At 47.3% G+C, this 20,663-nt stretch overlaps 1 protein-coding gene across 1 annotated transcript in view; it reads right to left on the bottom strand.

Annotated features, from left to right (window-relative positions):
• The window catches only part of apba2b (amyloid beta (A4) precursor protein-binding, family A, member 2b), a gene marked incomplete at both ends in the record, with an annotated part of 55,677 nt that extends 45,863 nt beyond the window's left edge, over positions 1-9,814 (bottom strand). The window contains 3 exons of the mRNA XM_083662186.1: positions 1,034-1,738; positions 2,693-3,003; positions 9,337-9,814. Coding sequence (XP_083518312.1) covers positions 1,034-1,738; positions 2,693-3,003; positions 9,337-9,814 — 1,494 coding nt within the window. The remainder of the gene's footprint in view (positions 1-1,033; positions 1,739-2,692; positions 3,004-9,336) is intronic.
• Positions 9,815-20,663: the final 10,849 nt, after the last annotated feature.

Genomic DNA, 20,663 nt, shown 5'->3' with positions numbered 1-20,663 from the left:
TTACTTGTGATCTAGCAGTTTGAGACGTCCTACTTCCCTGATTCCTTGTGAGCTAGCAGTTTGATGGTCCTACTTCCCTGATTCCTTGTGAACTAGCAGTTTGATGGTCCTACTTCCCTGATTCCTTGTGAACTAGCAGTTTGATGGTCCAACACCAAACATGTTTGGGCCAGATCTACTAACATGTTGCAATTCCAGGCACACCAAACATAATTGTGGGTGAAACCGGTGCCAACAAGGTATCCTATTTATATTATAAAAGGGAGCATGTGGGCAATGTTTGTTCTCTCTCTGTTTCAATTTTTGGCAATTTATGAAGAAGAAAATAAGCTAATTTGAAATGCTTATAATTAGTGTTGGTTGTTGATGTGGTTTTTGTAGGAGCTGCTGTGTCGGCCTGATTGCTGATAACCATCACCTGTGTGTGACTGATTCAGCTTACTTGCCACTGATGCACACTGAAGAAGGCCACTGGACCCAAACGTCTGTGCAAAGGCAATACAAATGTAAAAAGTGATTGGAGTGCTGTCCTGGATCAATTCCTTTCCTGGTATGGTCTTAAATTCCATTCACATCGCGTTTACTGCCAACTCCCATAAAGCCTCTCTTGATGTTGCACCTAGGTACTCATAGAACGTTAAGCAGGTAGAACATCTGCCCTGAGGGGGGCTTCAAGTCTACAGCATGGGAGGACTGTTCAAACCATGCCCTCTTTGAACTCTAACTACTCTTTCATACTTTGTACTACAAACTCCATTCAAACTTTAAACGGGTCGCCACTTACAGTACTTTATCACTTTAATTCAGCTTTTTGACATTTTTTGAGAAATCACAAATTAAGTTTTATTCTTTATAGCAGTTATCAAACCTGATGATTTTGTTTCATTTCTTGATATGCCCTCTGCGGTGCATTGGTAGATGTTGAACTGTACATTTTGTGTTAACTCCTACCTGCAAGCAAAGCTTCCCGTCTGGGATAAAAAAAAAAGTGTTGAACTCAAGTGAACCTTTCCCCCTTCCAAAATGAGCTCACCTGCTCCACCTGCGACCATCTCTGCCTGTCTTCGGGAGAGCGCGGGTGCACCTTGAAGCCCCTCTGGAGCTCGGGGTTGTTGTGGCGTGTGGCGGGCAGGTTGAGGGACTTGGGCCTGCTGTCATGGCGGTGGTGAGGCGGCGGGTAGGGCGCTGCGTCCGGCTTGGCGTGGGAGTAGTCGCCCGGCACGGGGTCCTGCGCCAGCTCCTCTGGGCTCTGGTCGGTGCCACTGCTTAGACTTCCCATGCTCATACTCATCTTGATCTCGGCGACAATTTGGTCAATGTCCTCCTCTGCCTCCTCGCCGGTCTCCCCCTCGACCACCAGCACCTTGCGGCCGCGGTACGGAGACACCCGCACTGAGTTCCCATTGTCCTCCGGGGCGTAGTAGTCTCCAGTGTAGGCCCGTCCGTGTCGGTCCTCCTCCTCCTCGCCCTCCTCATCTTCCTCCTCGTTGGGGCAGTACTCCTCGCTCTCCGCCTCCTCCTCTTCCTGACCAGGGACGTGCCGGGGAGTGTCCTGCAGGTTGGGCTGGTGGTGATGGTGGTGGTGTGGATGGTCCAGGATGGGTTCCGGCCGTCCGTTGTATATTTGTTCATCGGGGTCTTGCTCCACCACCTCACAGCGAACCTCCCCGTCTCCCTCAGCCCACTCCTCCACCCTGTGCCTCTCCCGCCCCGCCCACTCCTCCTCTCTGACTGGCCCCTCCCCTCGCCACTCCTCCCTCACCTCTCCTTCTCCCTCGCTCCACTCCTCCCTCACCACCACCGCCTCCTCCTCTCTCCACTCCTCCCTCACCTCCCCTTCTCCCTCTCTCCACTCCTCCCTCACCTCCCCTTCTCCCTCTCTCCACTCTTCCCTCACCTCCCCTTCTCCCTCTCTCCACTCTTCCCTCACCTCCCCTTCTCCCTCTCTCCACTCCTCCCTCACCTCCCCTTCTCCCTCTCTCCACTCCTCCCTCACCTCCCCTTCTCCCTCTCTCCACTCCTCCCTCACCTCCCCTTCTCCCTCTCTCCACTCCTCCCTCACCTCCCCTTCTCCCTCTCTCCACTCCTCCCTCACCTCCCCTTCTCCCTCTCTCCACTCCTCCCTCACCTCCCCTTCTCCCTCTCTCCACTCCTCCCTCACCTCCCCTTCTCCCTCTCTCCACTCCTCCCTCACCTCCCCTTCTCCCTCTCTCCACTCCTCCCTCACCTCCCCTTCTCCCTCTCTCCACTCCTCCCTCACCTCCCCTTCTCCCTCTCTCCACTCTTCCCTCACCACCTCCTCCTCCTCTCTCCACTCCTCCCTCACCTCCCCTTCTCCCTCTCTCCACTCTTCCCTCACCACCTCCTCCTCCTCTCTCCACTCCTCCCTCACCTCCCCTTCTCCCTCTCTCCACTCCTCCCTCACCTCCCCTTCTCCCTCTCTCCACTCCTCCCTCACCTCCCCTTCTCCCTCTCTCCACTCTTCCCTCACCACCTCCTCCTCCTCTCTCCACTCCTCCCTCACCTCCCCTTCTCCCTCTCTCCACTCCTCCCTCACCTCCCCTTCTCCCTCTCTCCACTCCTCCCTCACCTCCCCTTCTCCCTCTCTCCACTCCTCCCTCACCTCCCCTTCTCCCTCTCTCCACTCTTCCCTCACCACCACCACCTCCTCCTCTCTCCACTCTTCCCTCACCTCCCCTTCCCCCTCCTCGCCTTCCACCCAATCGTCCTCCCTTGCCTCCCGGTCCCCCTCTGCCTCCTCAACCCACTCCTCCACAGCCTCCTGGCATTCGTTGGTGTGGGCTCCCCCTGTGGGCTGGGTGGTGTCGGTGCCGTCCCCCTGGCTGTGGCTGTGGTTGCAGTCCCCCTGGCTGCTGCAGTCCCCCTGGCTGTGGCTGTGATTACAGTCCCCCTGGCTGCTGCAGTCCATCCCCTCCAGGTAGCTGTCGTCCTCGGGACAGTAGCGGATGTAGTAAGTCACGCCCTCGTCCTCCTCTGCCAGACCTGGAGGTTAATTCATAATCACACACAAACACGTTGCTCAAAGAATGATCATTCAGAGCTCTCACTCGTGTCTTCCTGCTTCTTTTACACTGCACTGTGTGTACAGTGTTAAGCCCCTTCTAAACATGCAGTGGAATCCGGATTATAACCAGCTCCTAGCCGGTTGGTCTGCATGTTTAGAAACAATTAGCCGCCTTATGCGCACTCCCGCAAGTGCGGATCATGACCATCTGAGCCCATAGTATAGGATCCGCATTATTGGAAAAGCGGCTGTTGTTTAACACTGGCAGCTCATGATCCAGATCATGTAGCTGTTCTGTCTGAGTGGGCGGGTGGTGGCACTTTACAAACCATTAATGTCCCAGTGATCATTATTTTCATGAATGGAGTTACGTGGCTGGATTATTTGGAAGAGAGCCAAATTAGGTGAGTAAACAAGTAAAAGTTGAAGCGTTTCTTTGTCCCCCATCTGCCAGTTTAAAAATGCAACAAGGAGATGATAGCCTACTACTAGAGTTGCCGATCTTGACCTCAGTCAGATCGTCAATCGCCACCCTTTGACATCGCCAATACACGATGTCATCGTGCAAGCACATGGCCAATTAATATGGACATTAACATCCATATTAATTAGCCATGTGCTTCAGCTGCGCTCGGGTACTTTGCTAACTTAGCATCGATGCTAGTGGGACTTACCCAGCTATCGTCAATGCCTGCTTACTGCTGCTTGCTGGTAATCTTAATCCCATGTCAGAAAAAGGCTCCAGATTTGTCGCTAACGTTAGTCTCTTCTGAGAAAGATTGTCTCCAGGAGGGTCTGAAAAGTTGTCTCGAGTTGGATGCAGCCAAGTATTGTGAGACAGTGTTGTGACTGTGAGCGTCCAATCTAACACAGCTGCGGAGAGGAGCTGACTGACTGACAGCCTATATCGAGACATAGGCCTAGCCTAACTTTTGTGGGGAGAAATAAATTGAAAACTAGTCAGATATGACTTGAATGGCACTTGTAAAATAAATCACCCACAGTGATTGACGACGGTGCGACCACTATTTTGACTGGGCGGCTTTTGGCCGATATAACAAAGGCAAGCGCTCATTTTTGGCACATTGCCACCCCTCGTTATTGCCTGAATGGTCGGAATGGATCCTCCGTTAAAACGGCATGTTTTTGAATGGAGTTTGGTTAACGATTTGCTGAAGCTGTTTCCATATCACATTTCTTGTTATCGATACACGCTACCACACCCCCTCCCCCCGCCCACTGGCAGAGAGAATACGGACCATTTCCAGCTGTTTCTAAACACAGACTCCTCATGTCTAGAAAGGTCAAACCGGAAAATATCCTGCTCTGGCTAGCCGGACATGATCCAGACTTCATGTTTAGAAGAGGTTACTGTTACTGTAATTGAGTAGCCTTTTTCGGCCCTTGTACTTGAATCTGTAATGATACTTGTATTTACAGTGAGTAGGTTTTTGCCTAAGTATTGCACTTAAACGCTACATTTTAAATCAAATCCATGACATACTGTAGTATCATGTGGGCTCTCCATAAGCATCAGAAACTGGACCATGGTAAATTGGCAGTGAGAGTCAGAGAAGAGAGAGAGAAGAGAACAGAAGTCTGCCTTTACTTTGTTTCTGCACTATATTTTGCAATTTTGTTTGAACTCTGACCTCTCATCCGATTAGAGTAGAGATCACAAGAGAATCAAGATCACATGTAACAAGCTGTTTTTTGTAAAAAGGAACTCACACTTTACACTGGTAATTTTACATCTTTTTGGCTTTTGGCCGATATAACAAAGGCAAGCGCTCATTTTTGGCACATTGCCACCCCTCGTTATTGCCTGAATGGTCGGAATGGATCCTCCGTTAAAACGGCATGTTTTTGAATGGAGTTTGGTTAACGATTTGCTAAAGCTGTTTCCATATCACATTTCTTGTTATCGATACACGCTACCACACCCCCTCCCCCCGCCCACTGGCAGAGAGAATACGGACCATTTCCAGCTGTTTCTAATAGGGATGGGCATCGAATTTCGAATTTTCGAATAATCGTTGTTATTATCAAGGTCGACTTTTATTATTGAAATTCGAAATTCGATTTTTTTTTTTTTTTTTTTTTTTTTTTTTTTTTGAGTGAAATGTTGCATTGTCTCCCCTGATTCTAAGTACCGGTATAGTCAAATCGCTATAAGCATTTTAAGCAAGGTTTATGGAAAAATGAATGGCGGATGAAATCCCATGAAGAGGGAGAGGGGGTGACTTTGGCACCCCTTTGGCACTCAGACCTGAGCCTACTAAATATTTAATGAACCACAACCACTCATGATTGTCAAAACTGTTTTTTATTTTCGAAAATGTCAATGTAAAAAAAATTAAAAATGTAATTTTTTTTTTTTTTTTTTTTTTTTTTACATTTTTTTATTTATTTTCGAAATTCGAATTAAATTCGAATTTGGCCAGCGAATTTCGAATAGTGTTTTTGCTAGAAATGCCCATCCCTAGTTTCTAAACACAGACTCCTCATGTCTAGAAAGGTCAAACCGGAAAATATCCTGCTCTGGCTAGCCGGACATGATCCAGACTTCATGTTTAGAAGAGGTTACTGTTACTGTAATTGAGTAGCCTTTTTCGGCCCTTGTACTTGAATCTGTAATGATACTTGTATTTACAGTGAGTAGGTTTTTGCCTAAGTATTGCACTTAAACGCTACATTTTAAATCAAATCCATGACATACTGTAGTATCATGTGGGCTCTCCATAAGCATCAGAAACTGGACCATGGTAAATTGGCAGTGAGAGTCAGAGAAGAGAGAGAGAAGAGAACAGAAGTCTGCCTTTACTTTGTGTCTGCACTATATTTTGCAATTTTGTTTGAACTCTGACCTCTCATCCGATTAGAGTAGAGATCACAAGAGAATCAAGATCACATGTAACAAGCTGTTTTTTGTAAAAAGGAACTCACACTTTACACTGGTAATTTTACATCTTTTTAAGTACAATTTCAGCAAGTTAAAGGAAAATTCAGTTTTTTTACACCCCAGACCTTATTTCCAGGTTAAAATATGATGTTTTACTCACCCAGATAACTTTGGTTTCATTCTGATCGCCATAGAAGATACTCAGGTCCGAGTAGAGTCCTCGAACTGGCCAAAACGGGCGAAAATGGGGCATGGATGAGGAATGAGGAAACCGAGGCTGTCCGAGGCAGCCCGGAGGAGACTAGACGGATTCACGTTCATATATGGACGAGATATTATGAGGATATGAACCGCTAGTTGCAGAAAATACGTTATTTACAGTGTGTACTACGTATGCGCCGTTTTCGCTCGTTTTGGCCAGTTCTGACTCTACTCGGACCTGGTTTCAGTATACATGCTACAGCATGCGCTGGGACGCGTCATCAGTGATGTTGACTGGGGTCGTGGGGTGTTTCGGGTCTGACAACATCATACACCCTCGCCCAGTAGACCCAGCCGAGGCCGATTACGACCCCGACCCACGTCCCAGAAGCAGCCGCTCACGGATCAGCCTTCCTACTCTGTCTGCAACGTTGCCCACGGAAGGGTTGATCACGCCCAATCCGCTGCAATAGAGTTTAGTGCTACACCGCAGTATTGCAAGACCTTCGGTGCATGGAGGTCTAAGGCCCTGTGGGGTGATTCCAGGCCGGGCACCTCCTTCGTCTCACCAGAACCTCCTGCGGAAAAAGGCAATCCTACCATGCCGTACCATGGGCAGGGAGGATCCCTCAAGGAGGCATGTGACCTGAATATCTTCTACGTCGATCAGAATGAAACCAAAGGTATCTGGGTGAGTAAAACATCATATTTTAAGCTGGAAATAAGGTCCGGGGTGTAAAAAAAAACTGAATTTTCCTTCAATAGTACTTGAGTAGGATGTTTTAGTACTCTCTCTTTCCACCCCTGTGCGTTACAATCAAAACGATTGACCCTCATTACATTACATTACATTACGTCATTTGGCAGACGCTTTTATCCAAAGCGACTTACAATAACACATTTTTTGTCAGCAATAGAACAATCAACTATGGAGCACAGTCTATGACAACTACAACTTCTGAAGGAACAGTGGTACAAGTTTAGGTTAGTGGTACAAGGTTGGTTAGGTTTTTTTTTTTTTTTTTTTTTTATAAGGAAAGAGAGAGACGAAGTTAGATCAAGAAGGGCCCAGATGGAGCCTGAAAAGGTGTGTCTTTAGTCTTTTCCGAAAGATCGGCAGTGATTCAGCAGTCCTGACCGAAGGTGGAAGCTCGTTCCACCATTGAGGTGCCAGGGACGAGAAGAGTCGAGATCGGGATGAGCGACTTTTGAGCCCCCGTAGCGAAGGAGGGGCGAGGCGACCTGCACTGGTGGAGGAGCGAAGGGAGCGGTGAGAGGTTTGGAACCTGACCATGGATTGCAGGTACCGGGGAGCTGACTGGTGTACTGCCCTGTAGGCCAGTACCAGTGTCTTGAATTTGATGCGGGCCAAGATGGGAAGCCAGTGGAGCTCCTGGAAGAGGGGAGTGACGTGAGAGAATTTGGGTTGGTTGAATATCAGACGGGCTGCAGCGTTCTGAATGAGCTGAAGCGGTCGGATGTCGGTGGCAGGTAGGCCGGCCAGAAGCACGTTGCAGTAGTCCAGGCGGGAGGAGACAAGAGACTGGACCAGGAGTTGAGTCGCTTCTCTTGTGAGAAAGAGACGGATTTTGCGGATGTTGTAGAGAGAGAACCTACAGGAGCGCGCTGTAGCAGCTATGTTGGCAGAGCAAGACAGCTGGTTGTCAAGGATCACCCCAAGGTTCTTGGCTGTTTGGGAGGGAAGTACAGTGGTGTTGTCAATGGAGATGGAGAGATCTGCAAGAGGGCAGTCTTTTCCTGGGAGGAAGAGTAGCTCGGTCTTACCAAGATTGAGCTTGAGGTGGTGGGCAGACATCCAGTCGCTAATGTCTTTGAGGCATGCAGAGATGCGAGCCTCGATTTGAGTGTCAGAGGGGGGGAAGGAAAGGAAAAGCTGGGTGTCATCAGCATAGCAGTGATAAGAAAAGCCATGAGAAGAGATCACATAGGCAAGAGATCTGATATAGAGAAGGAAAAGTAAGGGGCCCAGGACTGAGCCCTGGGGGACACCGGTGGTAAGAGGACAGGATCTGGAGAGGGACCCTCTCCATGAGACCTGGTATGAGCGGTTCGAGAGGTAGGAAGCAAACCAGGAGAGTGCAGAGCCTGAAATGCCGAGGTCAGACAGAGTGGAAAGAAGGATTTGGTGGTTGACTGTATCGAAGGCAGCAGACAGGTCAAGGAGGACAAGAACAGAAGAGAGGGATGAGGCCTTAGCAGTGTGAAGGGCCTCTGTGACAGCAAGAAGAGCTGTCTCAGTGGAGTGAGAGGCCTTGAAACCGGACTGCAGAGGGTCCAGGAGGTCATTTTGGGAGAGATAGAGAGAAAGTTGTTCGGACGCTGCTCGTTCGAGGGTTTTGGAAAGGAATGAGAGAAGAGAGACAGGTCTGTAGTTGTGAATAGCAGTAGGGTCAAGGGAGGGTTTCTTAAGCAGAGGCTTGAGTCTTGCAGTCTTTAGAGCAGGCGGAACAAGACCAGAGGACAGAGAGGAGTTAATGAATGTAGTGAGGAAGGGAGATATGTTAGGTGAGATGGTTTGGAGGAGAGAGGAAGGGATAGGATCGAGGGGGCAGTAAGTGACTCGGTTTGAGCTGATGAGTTTAGGCACTTCATCAGGAGAGAGAGGAGAGAAGGAAGGAAATCCAGGGACAGGGGGCCGAGGAGCAGGATTGGAGTCGGGAGTGTTAGTGAGGGTGGCTGGAGGATGGAAGGAGGAGCTGATGTCATCCACCTTTTTAGTAAAGAAGGTTACAAAATCATCAGCAGAGAGGGAGGAGGGAGGGGGAGGGGAGGGAGGGTTGAGGAGCGTGGAGAAGGTGGTGAACAGTTTACTGGGATTGGATGCAGAGGACTGGATTTCAGAGATGAAGAAGGAGGTTTTTGCTTTAGAGACAGCATCAGTGAAGTTTGAGTGGATAAGGTGGTAGGAAGAGAGATCTTCAGGGAGATGTGATTTTCTCCATTTTCTCTCAGCTGCCCGAAGCTCAGTTCGATAAGTTCGCAGAGATTCAGTCAGCCAAGGAGAAGGGGGAGAAGATCGGGCAGGCTTAGTGGTGAGTGGGCAAAGAGAATCAAGAGCGGAGGAGAGAGAGGAGAGAAGAGTAGTGGAAGCCTCGTCGGTGGACAGCAGAGCAAATTGCTCGGCAGGGGGAAGTAGGGAGAGGACGGTAGAAGAGAGGGAGTCGGGAGAGAGAGTTTTTAGGCTCACCGTCATCATAGTCTTCCTCTTCTGAGGTGTTGTTGATGTAGTCGGAGCTGGAATCTTCGTCCAGGCTGTCAGCTCCACCGTGGAGGTCCACCCGCCCGTGCTCGTCTTTGACATGCTCATGTTCCAGCGTAGAGGTAGGGGGCGGTGCTGGCCGCTGCTCTTTCAGCTCTGCGTTTGATTGGCTGCAGCAGTGTGTCTCTTCTACCTCGGCCACTAAATCCTCTTCTGGTTGGCTGTGACCCGAGTCCCGGGACGTGGGAGGAGAATATTGTGGCTTACAAGGTCGGGGGAGGATTTTGGGATCATGTGACTCTTTGGGGTAACGGACCGGGCGTGAACGTAGCGGGAGAGCTTTCGGGTCACGCGGTTCTGTAGGATGAGGGGCGGGACAGGGGGCGGGGACTGGAGCGGCCATATTGTTTCCCCCGCTGGTCCCGGGCCTCTTCCGGTGAGCCATGATTGGCTGCTTACAGGCCATGCATTGTTATTGGTTTGATCCTGGAAGACAAACAGAGACACAGCTTTAGAACAGAAGCAACCATAAAACAAATCTAACAAATTAAACAACAAACACACCCTCTCTCTCTCTCTCTCTCTCTCTCTCTCTCCACTTTGCATACAGCTGCAAAATATTTTCAGTGCCTGACAGGCAGATCTATTGCAGCCATTGAGTAGGACAGCCGCTCATTTACCTTAGCCACATCCAGGGCAGCGCTTATGTGCTTAGTTAGCACAACTACAGCTTCAACTACAACTACACAACACCAAGCTCAATATCTTACTTAGCACAACTACAGCTTCAACTACAACTACACAACACCAAGCTCAATATCTTACTTAGCACAACTACACTACACCAAGCTCAATATCGTGGTCAGGCTCCTGGCACAAAAGACTCGGACAAAAGTATGACACAAAGAGTCGGGTGTTTCTAAGCACGCCACCTTCACAAAATGACTAATGAGACATTGACAGACAAGGAATCAATAGCTAAATCAATGTCATCTACATATGGGGCACATAGGGGCGGCTTTAGCTCAGGAGGTAGAGCGGGTCGGCCAATGACGCAAGGGTTGGCGGTTCGATCCCCGCTCCCTCCCAGCTGCTGTCGCTGTGTCCCTGGGCAAGACACTTAATCCTCCTTGCTCCCGATGGTGTGTAGGCACCCTGCGTGGCGCCATCGGTGTATGAATGGGTGAATGTAGACTATCTACTGATTGTAAAGCGCTTTGTATAAAAGCGCTATATAAATGCAGGCCATTTACATATACATATATACATATAGCTGCTGCACATTCTGCACTGATAACATCAGGTTAGATTTGCAGGCGATCAGTCAGTCTAGACTAGTATTGATCTCTCTGTAGCTTGCTGGGAGAGAATGGTCCACCTGCGAGAGAGTGAACTCCACTCTCATAGACACAAACTGATTGAGTAGTAAAGTGTGAAGACAGCACAATGTTTCTTGTTATAGAGCCCGACGTGGAACTTTTTGCTTCGCAGCAGCAACAGCGGCCTCTGCTGCCACAAGTGGCAAATACAGATGCTAATAAATGCTACACTTTCCTGTTTGCACGTTCCGATATCGGCCTTATTTGACTGTTTCTGCTTGTATTCTGTGCTTTGCTAACCTCGCTAAGCTAGCTCCAAATATCCCCAAATGTTGTTGTCTCAAGAAGCTAATCGGGCTGCTAATCAAGCTAGCAAGCAATAAACACATTTCACTTCCTATACGTACTTCGCAGGAGAAGGAAATGTCTGGTTTAAAACCTGCCTTGCAGCTATATTCACTCGTAGAAAAGGCTTCAGGAGTAAACCTCGAGGAAAAATCAGTCAGAGGCCCTAAAGCAGTTTGTCGTCTGTGAACCTCTTTCTGGCAGCTCCTGCGACGGCGCTACCAAACTGTAAAGGCTCTGCTGTTCCTTTGGATCCACCAGTGGAGAGAGGGAACGTGCTATATGGCCAACTGCCTGCCCTCCTTCCACATTGCCCAGGCTTGCATCTAACCAGGATGCACCACCCATTGTCAATGTCAACCCTTTATTCAGATTCATTTATTTAGAAGATGGGACATTGCACATTAATGGACAGTACAGCCGTACAGTAAATATGCCAGGTTTTAGCCCAAGGGCTAGTTTCCACCTGTAGTCCCATGGCAGGTTGATGTAATCTTGAAAAGAAAAAAAAAATAATAGTACAAAAAATTAATAGTATAAAAGGTTAGTAAAACATAAGGTGAGTAAAACACACAGAGCATGCAGTAAAACATGACAGACAATATGTTAAAAATGATCACATTGTTGGTTTGATCTGAGCCACAATTTCAATTGGCCTTTAAAGGTGGCGAGACTGGGGCATTCTCTAATAAAGAGAGGTAGATTATTCCAGAGGGTGCCTCCCATGTAGGATAAGGTCCTCTGGCTAAAGCAAGTTTTTCTAAAGGGGACCTCACAGACCTTGTTCGTGATGGCCCGAGTGACACGGGTCGAGTTGGCGGTCGAACGATATTTGATGAAGTCAGCTAGAGGAGGCGGCGCCAGTCCATGTAGAACTTTGTATATTAGACAGGCAGAGGTGAAATTTCTAAAGTTCTCAAAACTTAGCATGTCATATTTACGTATGACATGACAGTGGTGATGAGAAAAAGGGTTTTTTATCTAGTATTTTCAGGGCTTTTTTATAAAGTAATTCGGCTGGTTTGAGAATAGTTACTCCTGTCAACGACCAGCTATTTATACAATAATTCAGATGCGAAAGGATCATCGAGTGTAAAAATAAAAACGCAGCGTCTGTGGACAGACAGCTCCTTATTTGTCTGAAGTTATACAAGTGGAATTAAATTTTTTTGGAGATCATTTTGATGTGGTTGCTGAACGTTAGGTTGGAGTCCAACATCACGCCTAAGTATTTAAACTCGTTAACCACAGATAATTCCTCTGACCCCAAGAAGACATTGGAGCGCGCGGGTGCAATGTTTCTTTTAGAAAAGAACATGCAAACTGTTTTTTTTGCATTGCCGCCCTGACCGATGGTTTACCCTGACCGATGGTTTACCCTGACCGATGGTTTACCCTGACCGATGGTTTACCCTGACCGATGGTTTACCCTGACCGATGGAGGCCCATGATGGCTGCGCGGCATTTCCCCTCCCTATTAGAAGTCTGTGTAGCATCAAAATGAGTGAGAAGCTGTTATATTAAAGGCACTAAATGTGATATTCAGCACTACTAGATGCCCACAAAAGACTATTATATATATCTAGCGAGACATGCGAGACATTGTGTTGAAAGCAGTGAAAGAAGCCACGCCCCCTCTCTGTGTTGTGGAAACAGACTTTGTTTATATCAGCCTGCTGCTTCGTCGGGCCGAAGGCTCCTGCTTCGTTTCTGTGGATTTAGCTCTTAGGACGGTTTAGGACTGTGTATTTCCTGCTCTGCGTTTACAATGCGCAATGTTGGCTGTAGGGCTCGCTAATGCATGTCTCGATGGCAGACGAGTGTCTGGCGTTGCATAGTGTAGATAGCAGACGCTATCAGAACAATGCCAGTTAATTGTTTACGTTTTGATGTTACAGCTCCAGTGTGACATCTAGTGGGGAAAAATCGTACAAATAGTGCCTTTAAGGTAAGAACGTTATACATATTGGGGGGTTTAAGATGAGATGGTAGCCTAAGAATGAGACCTTTGAGACCCCCAAGGGACACATGTTTGATCTCCTTCACCTCCAAGAGGCCGGACCTCTACCTGCTCCAGGTGTGGCCCGAACACCAAATGCAAATACTAGTGTACGCATTCGTCTCAGGGAACCTGAGGAAACAAATAGCTAATTTTACTATGTGTAATGGAATCCATCAGGTGCTCTAAGTCAGGGCCTAAACCGTCACAGGTGATCTCTAAGAGACAAAGAGGCGCAGCACGTCGACTGTGACAAGTGACAGCAGAGAGATAGAAAGTCTGTAGATCACCTCTGCATGCAAACCCCCCATAACAAATGACCATCTGTTTAAACGCTACCCAATGAAGAGAGGGGGCGCTATAAATCATGAAAGAATCTCATTATAGACGGCAGAAGCACACACACACACACACACACATTAATACGCAAGCAAGCAAGCAATCACACACACACCCACACACACACACTCTCTCTCAAACAGATGTCAGGATGAGTGCCATGAGAATGCATTACTATCAGATGTACAGTAAGTAGCGTATTTTAACAACAATGGATAGAAAGAGACTGGAGCATGTGTTCTGCGCCCTGTCCTCCATGTTGTCAGCGTCTCCACTCTGTTGTGTGCCGTCTTCTTCAGTTGCCCTGAACAACTGCCCTCAGAGGCGTATTGTCGCTGTTTGCCCCCTAGTGTCCTTCCCCATAATTACATTTTCCACCACTAGTGGTTAATTACCCCTGCACAAGCCCCTCCCCCCCCACACACACACACACAGACACTGCTATATCAATATGATGTTGTATCTAAATATATTGTATGTGTTATGTACTGTAAGAATAAGAAAGAGCTGTAAGATTAGCTGTAGCATTTGCTGCAGCTAATGGGACCCTAATAAACTAAACACACACGCGCGCGCGTGCACACACACACACACACACACACACACACAGTATATACATACATACTGTATGCAGTCAGATACACACAGGAACAGGCAAACAGGCACACGCACACACATATACATTGACCTGATGAAATGTAAGCACACTACACTCAAGCAGCTAAAAACTGGCAATGCAATAAATTAATCTGTGTGGGCTTTAGCTCGAGGAGAGCATCATGCTATGTGGGCTTTAGCTCCAGGAGAGCATCATGCTATCCATCTTCAGAATCTCTTACCTGAGGTCCTGAAGTCCTGAGCTGTGCTGAGGAGTCAAATAGCATCTGGTGCAACCACGGTGCCCATCCTCCCTCCTGTCTCCCCCTAGCTCCTCCCTTCCCCCACCAGCTGCTCCACACAGCATGCTGCACCACCTCCCCTGGCTCCACCCTCCCTGTTCCCCTCATTACATCCCCGTATCCTCCAGAGGCCCAGGCAGCCACGCCTCGTGCAGTGCCCCCAGAGGTAAGTGAGGGGAAGGACTGGTAACTATGGGTAACTGCTTCCCCGGGGGAAACAGCAGCCTTTGACCTGCTCTTTGTTGGCCTCCTGGATTCACCAGCCAGTACGCTGCAGGGTTTGTTTTGATATGATACAGTGTCTCTTTCCTGATCTATCTGCTGCGTACATGTGGAAATCCTCAGAGTCCCTAGTAGGGGTGTCACGATACCCTCAGTTCACGATACACGATATTGGGTTCACGATAACGATACGATACGATATTTATTAGTTTTTTTTACAAAACTTGAATAATGAAAATATATGACTGGAAAAATCTTATTTTAAATATTTCTTATTTGAATAAATATTTCTTATTTGAAATACACAAAATGCAAAACAAATGCTGTTGTTGGAAATTGTTATAATAACTAGAAAACGACATGGAAGAGAATTGGCTTATATTGCAATATAATGTGTCACACTGTCACAAACTAAACGTTTGTTGCATGGTAGACCTAAAAGAAAAATAAACTATACAATCTATATCTTAAATAACGTATGCAGGCAACGAGCTGTGTATTGTGTAGGCTACTATCTTCATATGTAATTGTCATCCTCTTAACTCATTGAATGCCATGGACGTCCTTCGACGTCCAATTAAATAGTGACGTAGAGTGCCACGGACGTCCTTCGACGTCCAATGCGTTTTTTGACGGTGGGACGTCGATCAAAGCCTTCCGCAGCTCCTGTACAACTATAGTAGCTATTGGAGGTCTATAACCTATTTTACAGAACCCTTAGGTGGCGACAGTGCTCTCCAGATTACAGAAATGTCAGGAATACACAGCCTGAATTAGCCTTGATGAAAGAGAACCCGCTCATGCTGCAGTCCAGAGCCATGTAGATTGTTCTGGCTGCAACTGACGGTGCGTGCGAACACAGTCAATCCGCGCACACAACTGAGTCCTTCTGCCTCTGTCTGTCTGTCAGCATAGTTTCTCCACATGATTAGCCGCTAGAAAAGCAGCAGCGCGACACTGAAAAGCCAAACCTTTCACTGCAGTCCGCGTGTGGCTTCTCCATGTTGCGCTGCCTGGGAGGCGGCGCTTCCCAGGCTTCCTAGAGACGCTTGGTGCGAGGCTGTGTGTTACTAGTGTGGGGAGGAGTTTTCAGCTGAGGGGGGGGAGGGGGGGGTGGGGCACGCAGGGCAGGACCAGGGCAGGACACAACTACACCACATCACTACATCAGAAAATATTACCGTATCTAGAGTCAGTGAATGTGCTTGAAATGCTGCATTTCACAAAAGGCTGAATATCTCAGCTTATAATTTGAAATGCCTGAAAACGCTGAAAACAACCTATCTTCTCCGGCTCATAACTAAAGAACGGAAAATGGTATCAATAAACTTTTTTTTGCTGATGATACAATAGAGTCTCCTTGTTCTTTTTGCGTGTTCGGTGTTTACATAGTAATATCACACAATATTCTGTGGGCCTCGAGAAATCACTGAAAACGCTCTGAAAACTCTGGCACTGGGAGCGTCCGTTCTCCAAAAGTGGCTGGCACTCAATGAGTTAAGGAGGATGATTCCTCTTCAATTAATTCTCTGACTGCACTGTATGTTGAGCGTTGCGGAGCGTTAATTGACGATTGAAACGTAGTATCAAGTTAACGTTACTCGTACAATTAGACATGGTAATCGTAGACATGGCTAGCGACTGGATCTGACCAATGAACAGTGAACTTCCCAGCTCAAGTTTTCTGCAAATGGAACGCTAACAAAACGGATGTGACGTCATTTAGCCTCCACATCCCAGTTATTTTTGCGATAAAGGAACGCACGATATTTTGTTCCTCTTTCAGATTTGACAGTTTACTGAATTTGTATTGTGCCTAATGTGTGTGTAATGCTATCACAAGAGAAACACACAGGGGGGTCTGTCCCACCTGTTTAGTGCCACTAGCATTTCCTTTCATGATGTATTGACTGATTTAGAATTCATTGTCACAGAGGACTGTGTGTCTAGGCATCTGACTGTGTGTCACAGAGGACTGTGTGTGTGTGTCTAGGCATCTGACTGTGTGTCACAGAGGACTGTGTGTGTGTCTAGGCATCTGACTGTGTGTCACAGAGGACTGTGTGTGTGTGTGTCTAGGCATCTGACTGTGTGTCACAGAGGACTGTGTGTGTGTCTAGGCATCTGACTGTGTGTCACAGAGGACTGTGTGTGTGTCTAGGCATCTGACTGTGTGTCACAGAGGACTGTGTGTGTGTGTGTCTAGGCATCTGACTGTGTGTCACAGAGGACTGTGTGTGTGTCTAGGCATCTGACTGTGTGTCACAGAGGACTGTGTGTGTGTGTGTCTAGGCATCTGACTGTGTGTCACAGAGGACTGTGTGTCTAGGCATCTGACTGTGTGTCACAGAGGACTGTGTGTGTGTCTAGGCATCTGACTGTGTGTCACAGAGGACTGTGTGTGTGTCTAGGCATCTGACTGTGTGTCACAGAGGACTGTGTGTGTGTGTCTAGGCATCTGACTGTGTGTCCCAGAGGACTGTGTGTGTGTGTCTAGGCATCTGACTGTGTGTCACAGAGGACTGTGTGTGTGTGTGTCTAGGCATCTGACTGTGTGTCCCAGAGGACTGTGTGTGTGTCTAGGCATCTGACTGTGTGTCACAGAGGACTGTGTGTGTGTGTCTAGGCATCTGACTGTGTGTCACAGAGGACTGTGTGTGTGTGTCTAGGCATCTGACTGTGTGTCACAGAGGACTGTGTGTGTGTGTCTAGGCATCTGACTGTGTGTCACAGAGGACTGTGTGTGTGTCTAGGCATCTGACTGTGTGTCACAGAGGACTGTGTGTGTGTGTCTAGGCATCTGACTGTGTGTCACAGAGGACTGTGTGTGTGTGTCTAGGCATCTGACTGTGTGTCCCAGAGGACTGTGTGTGTGTGTCTAGGCATCTGACTGTGTGTCACAGAGGACTGTGTGTGTGTCTAGGCATCTGACTGTGTGTCACAGAGGACTGTGTGTGTGTGTCTAGGCATCTGACTGTGTGTCACAGAGGACTGTGTGTGTGTGTCTAGGCATCTGACTGTGTGTCACAGAGGACTGTGTGTGTGTCTAGGCATCTGACTGTGTGTCACAGAGGACTGTGTGTGTGTGTGTAGGCATCTGACTGTGTGTCACAGATGACTGTGTGTGTGTGTCTAGGCATCTGACTGTGTGTCACAGAGGACTGTGTGTGTGTGTCTAGGCATCTGACTGTGTGTCACAGAGGACTGTGTGTGTGTGTCTAGGCATCCCTGGGACTAGTTTGTGACTACGCACGCTTTCATGAAATAGAAACCCAGGTCTATCATCGATCTGTCCATCTATTCTTCTATCCATTCATCACATTCATCAAGCCATCCATCCGTCTGAGAATGTGTGCATTCATTGATTTATCCGTTGGCCTATTTATCTCATCTCCACTAGCGCTGCTGGAGTACAATGCTTCCCTCCACAACGAATCCACGTATCTGAATAGGTTCATTTCAAAAGCAGGCAGAAATAGCATTTAGATTTAAATTTATGCTCGCTTAAAATGTGAAAAATGTATTTGCTATTTGCAGTCTATCTATCTGCACTTCATACATTCCCTTCACAAACCCTTAGAAATCTTCGAGAAAAGTAGGAATTGTAATAATTGATAGAGATAAGTTTGGGCGATATTAAATTGTGAGGAGAGATGACATTTTAGTACAGGACATTTAACACGCATCAGGAGCATACAGTGTTGGCTTTATTAGCTATTAGCATTAGCATTATTGCATTGTATTGTATGTTGAGCATTCTGTCAGAAGAGTGACACTTCATTTTCAGGCTACAGTACATGTACGCCTCCACTGTATTCAATAAATACAGAAACGGAATTGTTACAAGTAAGCCGAACTGCACAACATACACAATAACCTTTCTTTAATTTAATTTAATTTTTAATTTAATTTAATTTATTTCACAGCGACTATCTGTAGAGGTTAGTTCCAAGGGGAAGGGCTGTACACATCTCACCCACACCTGGAGCTGCCTATAGTATCATCAGCCATGTGTTGGTGCTAACTGACTAACTGGACTGGTTGGAGGCTCAGTGCCTTGCTCAGGGGCACTTTGTTTTGTCTTGTCTTCTTGTTTGTGCCGATCATCAAGGTCCTTAACATTAGACCTGCCGGTGTCTGCTGCACACACTCATTCAGCAGAGCTGGAGATATCAGAGCTTGTTGTCCTACATTTCAGGAGAAGCAAATAGCTGTCATTTATTTTGGTAAAGGATGATGAAGACAACTTCCACAGACGTGAAGATCGCCCGAGCGAGATGATCCATCACAGGAAACATGAAGCCTCCATTTGGTTTGGTCAAGGTTTCTCTATTTGAGAGTGATTTCATTGTGCCTGAGTGTTGAGTTGAGTTACATTACACACTAGCGTCTTTGAGCACTTGGAAAAGCGCTATATAAATCCGATGTATTATTATTATTATTATTACTAGGGCTGTGAATCTTCACTGGCCTCACGATTCGATTACGATTCAGAGGGCTACGATTCGATTCGATTACGATTATCGATGCATCTGGATGCATCTTAAATCAATGCATCACTTTTCTCCGCAACACATGATTTATTTTTTCTCACTTTCTTTTTTCTCACTGTGTGGCTACTTTTAAAATAAAAGTGCATTTGGAATTGCATTGTATTATGATCCATAATTAAAATAAACAACTGCATGTACTTCCATTATATTTTATTCGATTATTTAAAAAAAAAAAAATTGACATTTGTGAATCGATGCAGAATCGTGCACGTCCGCATCGCGACGCATCTTATAATCGATTATTTTTGACACCCCTACAATTGATTAGTCTCACGTGGTCAGACCCAACGTCTGATCAGCACGCTCAGCGGCGGAGGGCCTGAATCACAAGTCAAACCTCCGGGTTCCGCCAACAGGAAACGTGCGGCGAAATCTGATTGGCTGGGCTGTTATAGAAGTCCGGCATGCCATCCGTGGTTGGTCATTTCATATGTCTGTCACGTGACGCCTCTTTTTTTTTTGTCTTGGGGGCGGCTAACCACTTTTCAAGAGTTGTGTTCCAGACGTAGATGTAGCGCAGTGATACTCAACTGGCGGCCCGCGGCCCACATGCGGCCCGCGGGCGCCCCCTGTGTGGCCCGCGATGGAATTGCACACACACACAGTGTGTTTACAGTGCACTTGAACGCAACATGCAAGATACCCGCTGAATAAGTGTCCAAATGTTCGTGTCATTCTGGCCAATACTCACACTTCTGTTATAGCATTTCAGTCTGGAATATGGAATATCTTTCAATAATCTATGATTTAGCTGCTAAATTGTCAAATACCGCCGTCTGCTCGCTACCCAGGCACTTATGTATGTACTTCACCTAACTAACTATCCGGTGTGCACAACATTGTCAGACTAAACTCCGGCTGACACCCCAAAAACCTACAATCCGCTACAGAAAAATGTATATTGATTGTTTATTAACTAGCCCCATGGCCTTCTATCATTTCACGGAAGTGGCCCCCGGGCCCTGGGCAAAGCAAGTTGAGTATCCCTGATGTAGCGTATCTACAGCTGGCTTCTGAGAGACCATGACTGGTTGCTGATTTTGTTGCTTCTGGTTTATCTCCTTGATGATGATAGATGATGATGATGATGAATAAAAGAAGATGCATGCTGAGGCTGAGACAGACCTGCTGAGGTTGTGAGAGGATGTGTGCACTATTAAAGAGTCCAGCTGGCGTGGAGAGACATTAAATGAACAGGCCGCAAGCGGCAGCCAGGATACGGGCGTTTGCTCGCAGCGGCGTGTTCGGCAGGAGCTAGACCGTTTCTTCTATACTGCCCCCTGGCTTCAAGTAGAGGTTAAACAATGAAATAATAGACACCTGCATAGAGCCTGTGTGTATTATTAAGATGTACCTCAATAAAAAGCAACGTTGTGAAAGTAAGCCATTACTAAGATTTTTTTTTTTTTATGCCGTTATGCTCTATTTGTTGCCTATTCATAGCAGTTGACGCTGGTGCTCTGGTGTGCTCCTGCTGGGACGATGGTACGTCATGTGAAGAAGGAGCAGGTCGTTCCTTCATGATGTCTCATCACCAGCTCAAGCTGCTCACGTCTCACATGGAAGATCTACTCTGATGGAGAGACTGCTTTGCCTGCCTTCTGCCCAGGCAGGCTATGCTAGGACCAGCTCCAGCCCT

The sequence above is a fragment of the Poromitra crassiceps genome (assembly GCF_964638095.1).
Source record: "Poromitra crassiceps genome assembly, chromosome: 28".
Lineage (NCBI taxonomy): Eukaryota > Metazoa > Chordata > Actinopteri > Beryciformes > Melamphaidae > Poromitra > Poromitra crassiceps.
This window is presented reverse-complemented; position numbering and strand designations above follow the sequence as displayed.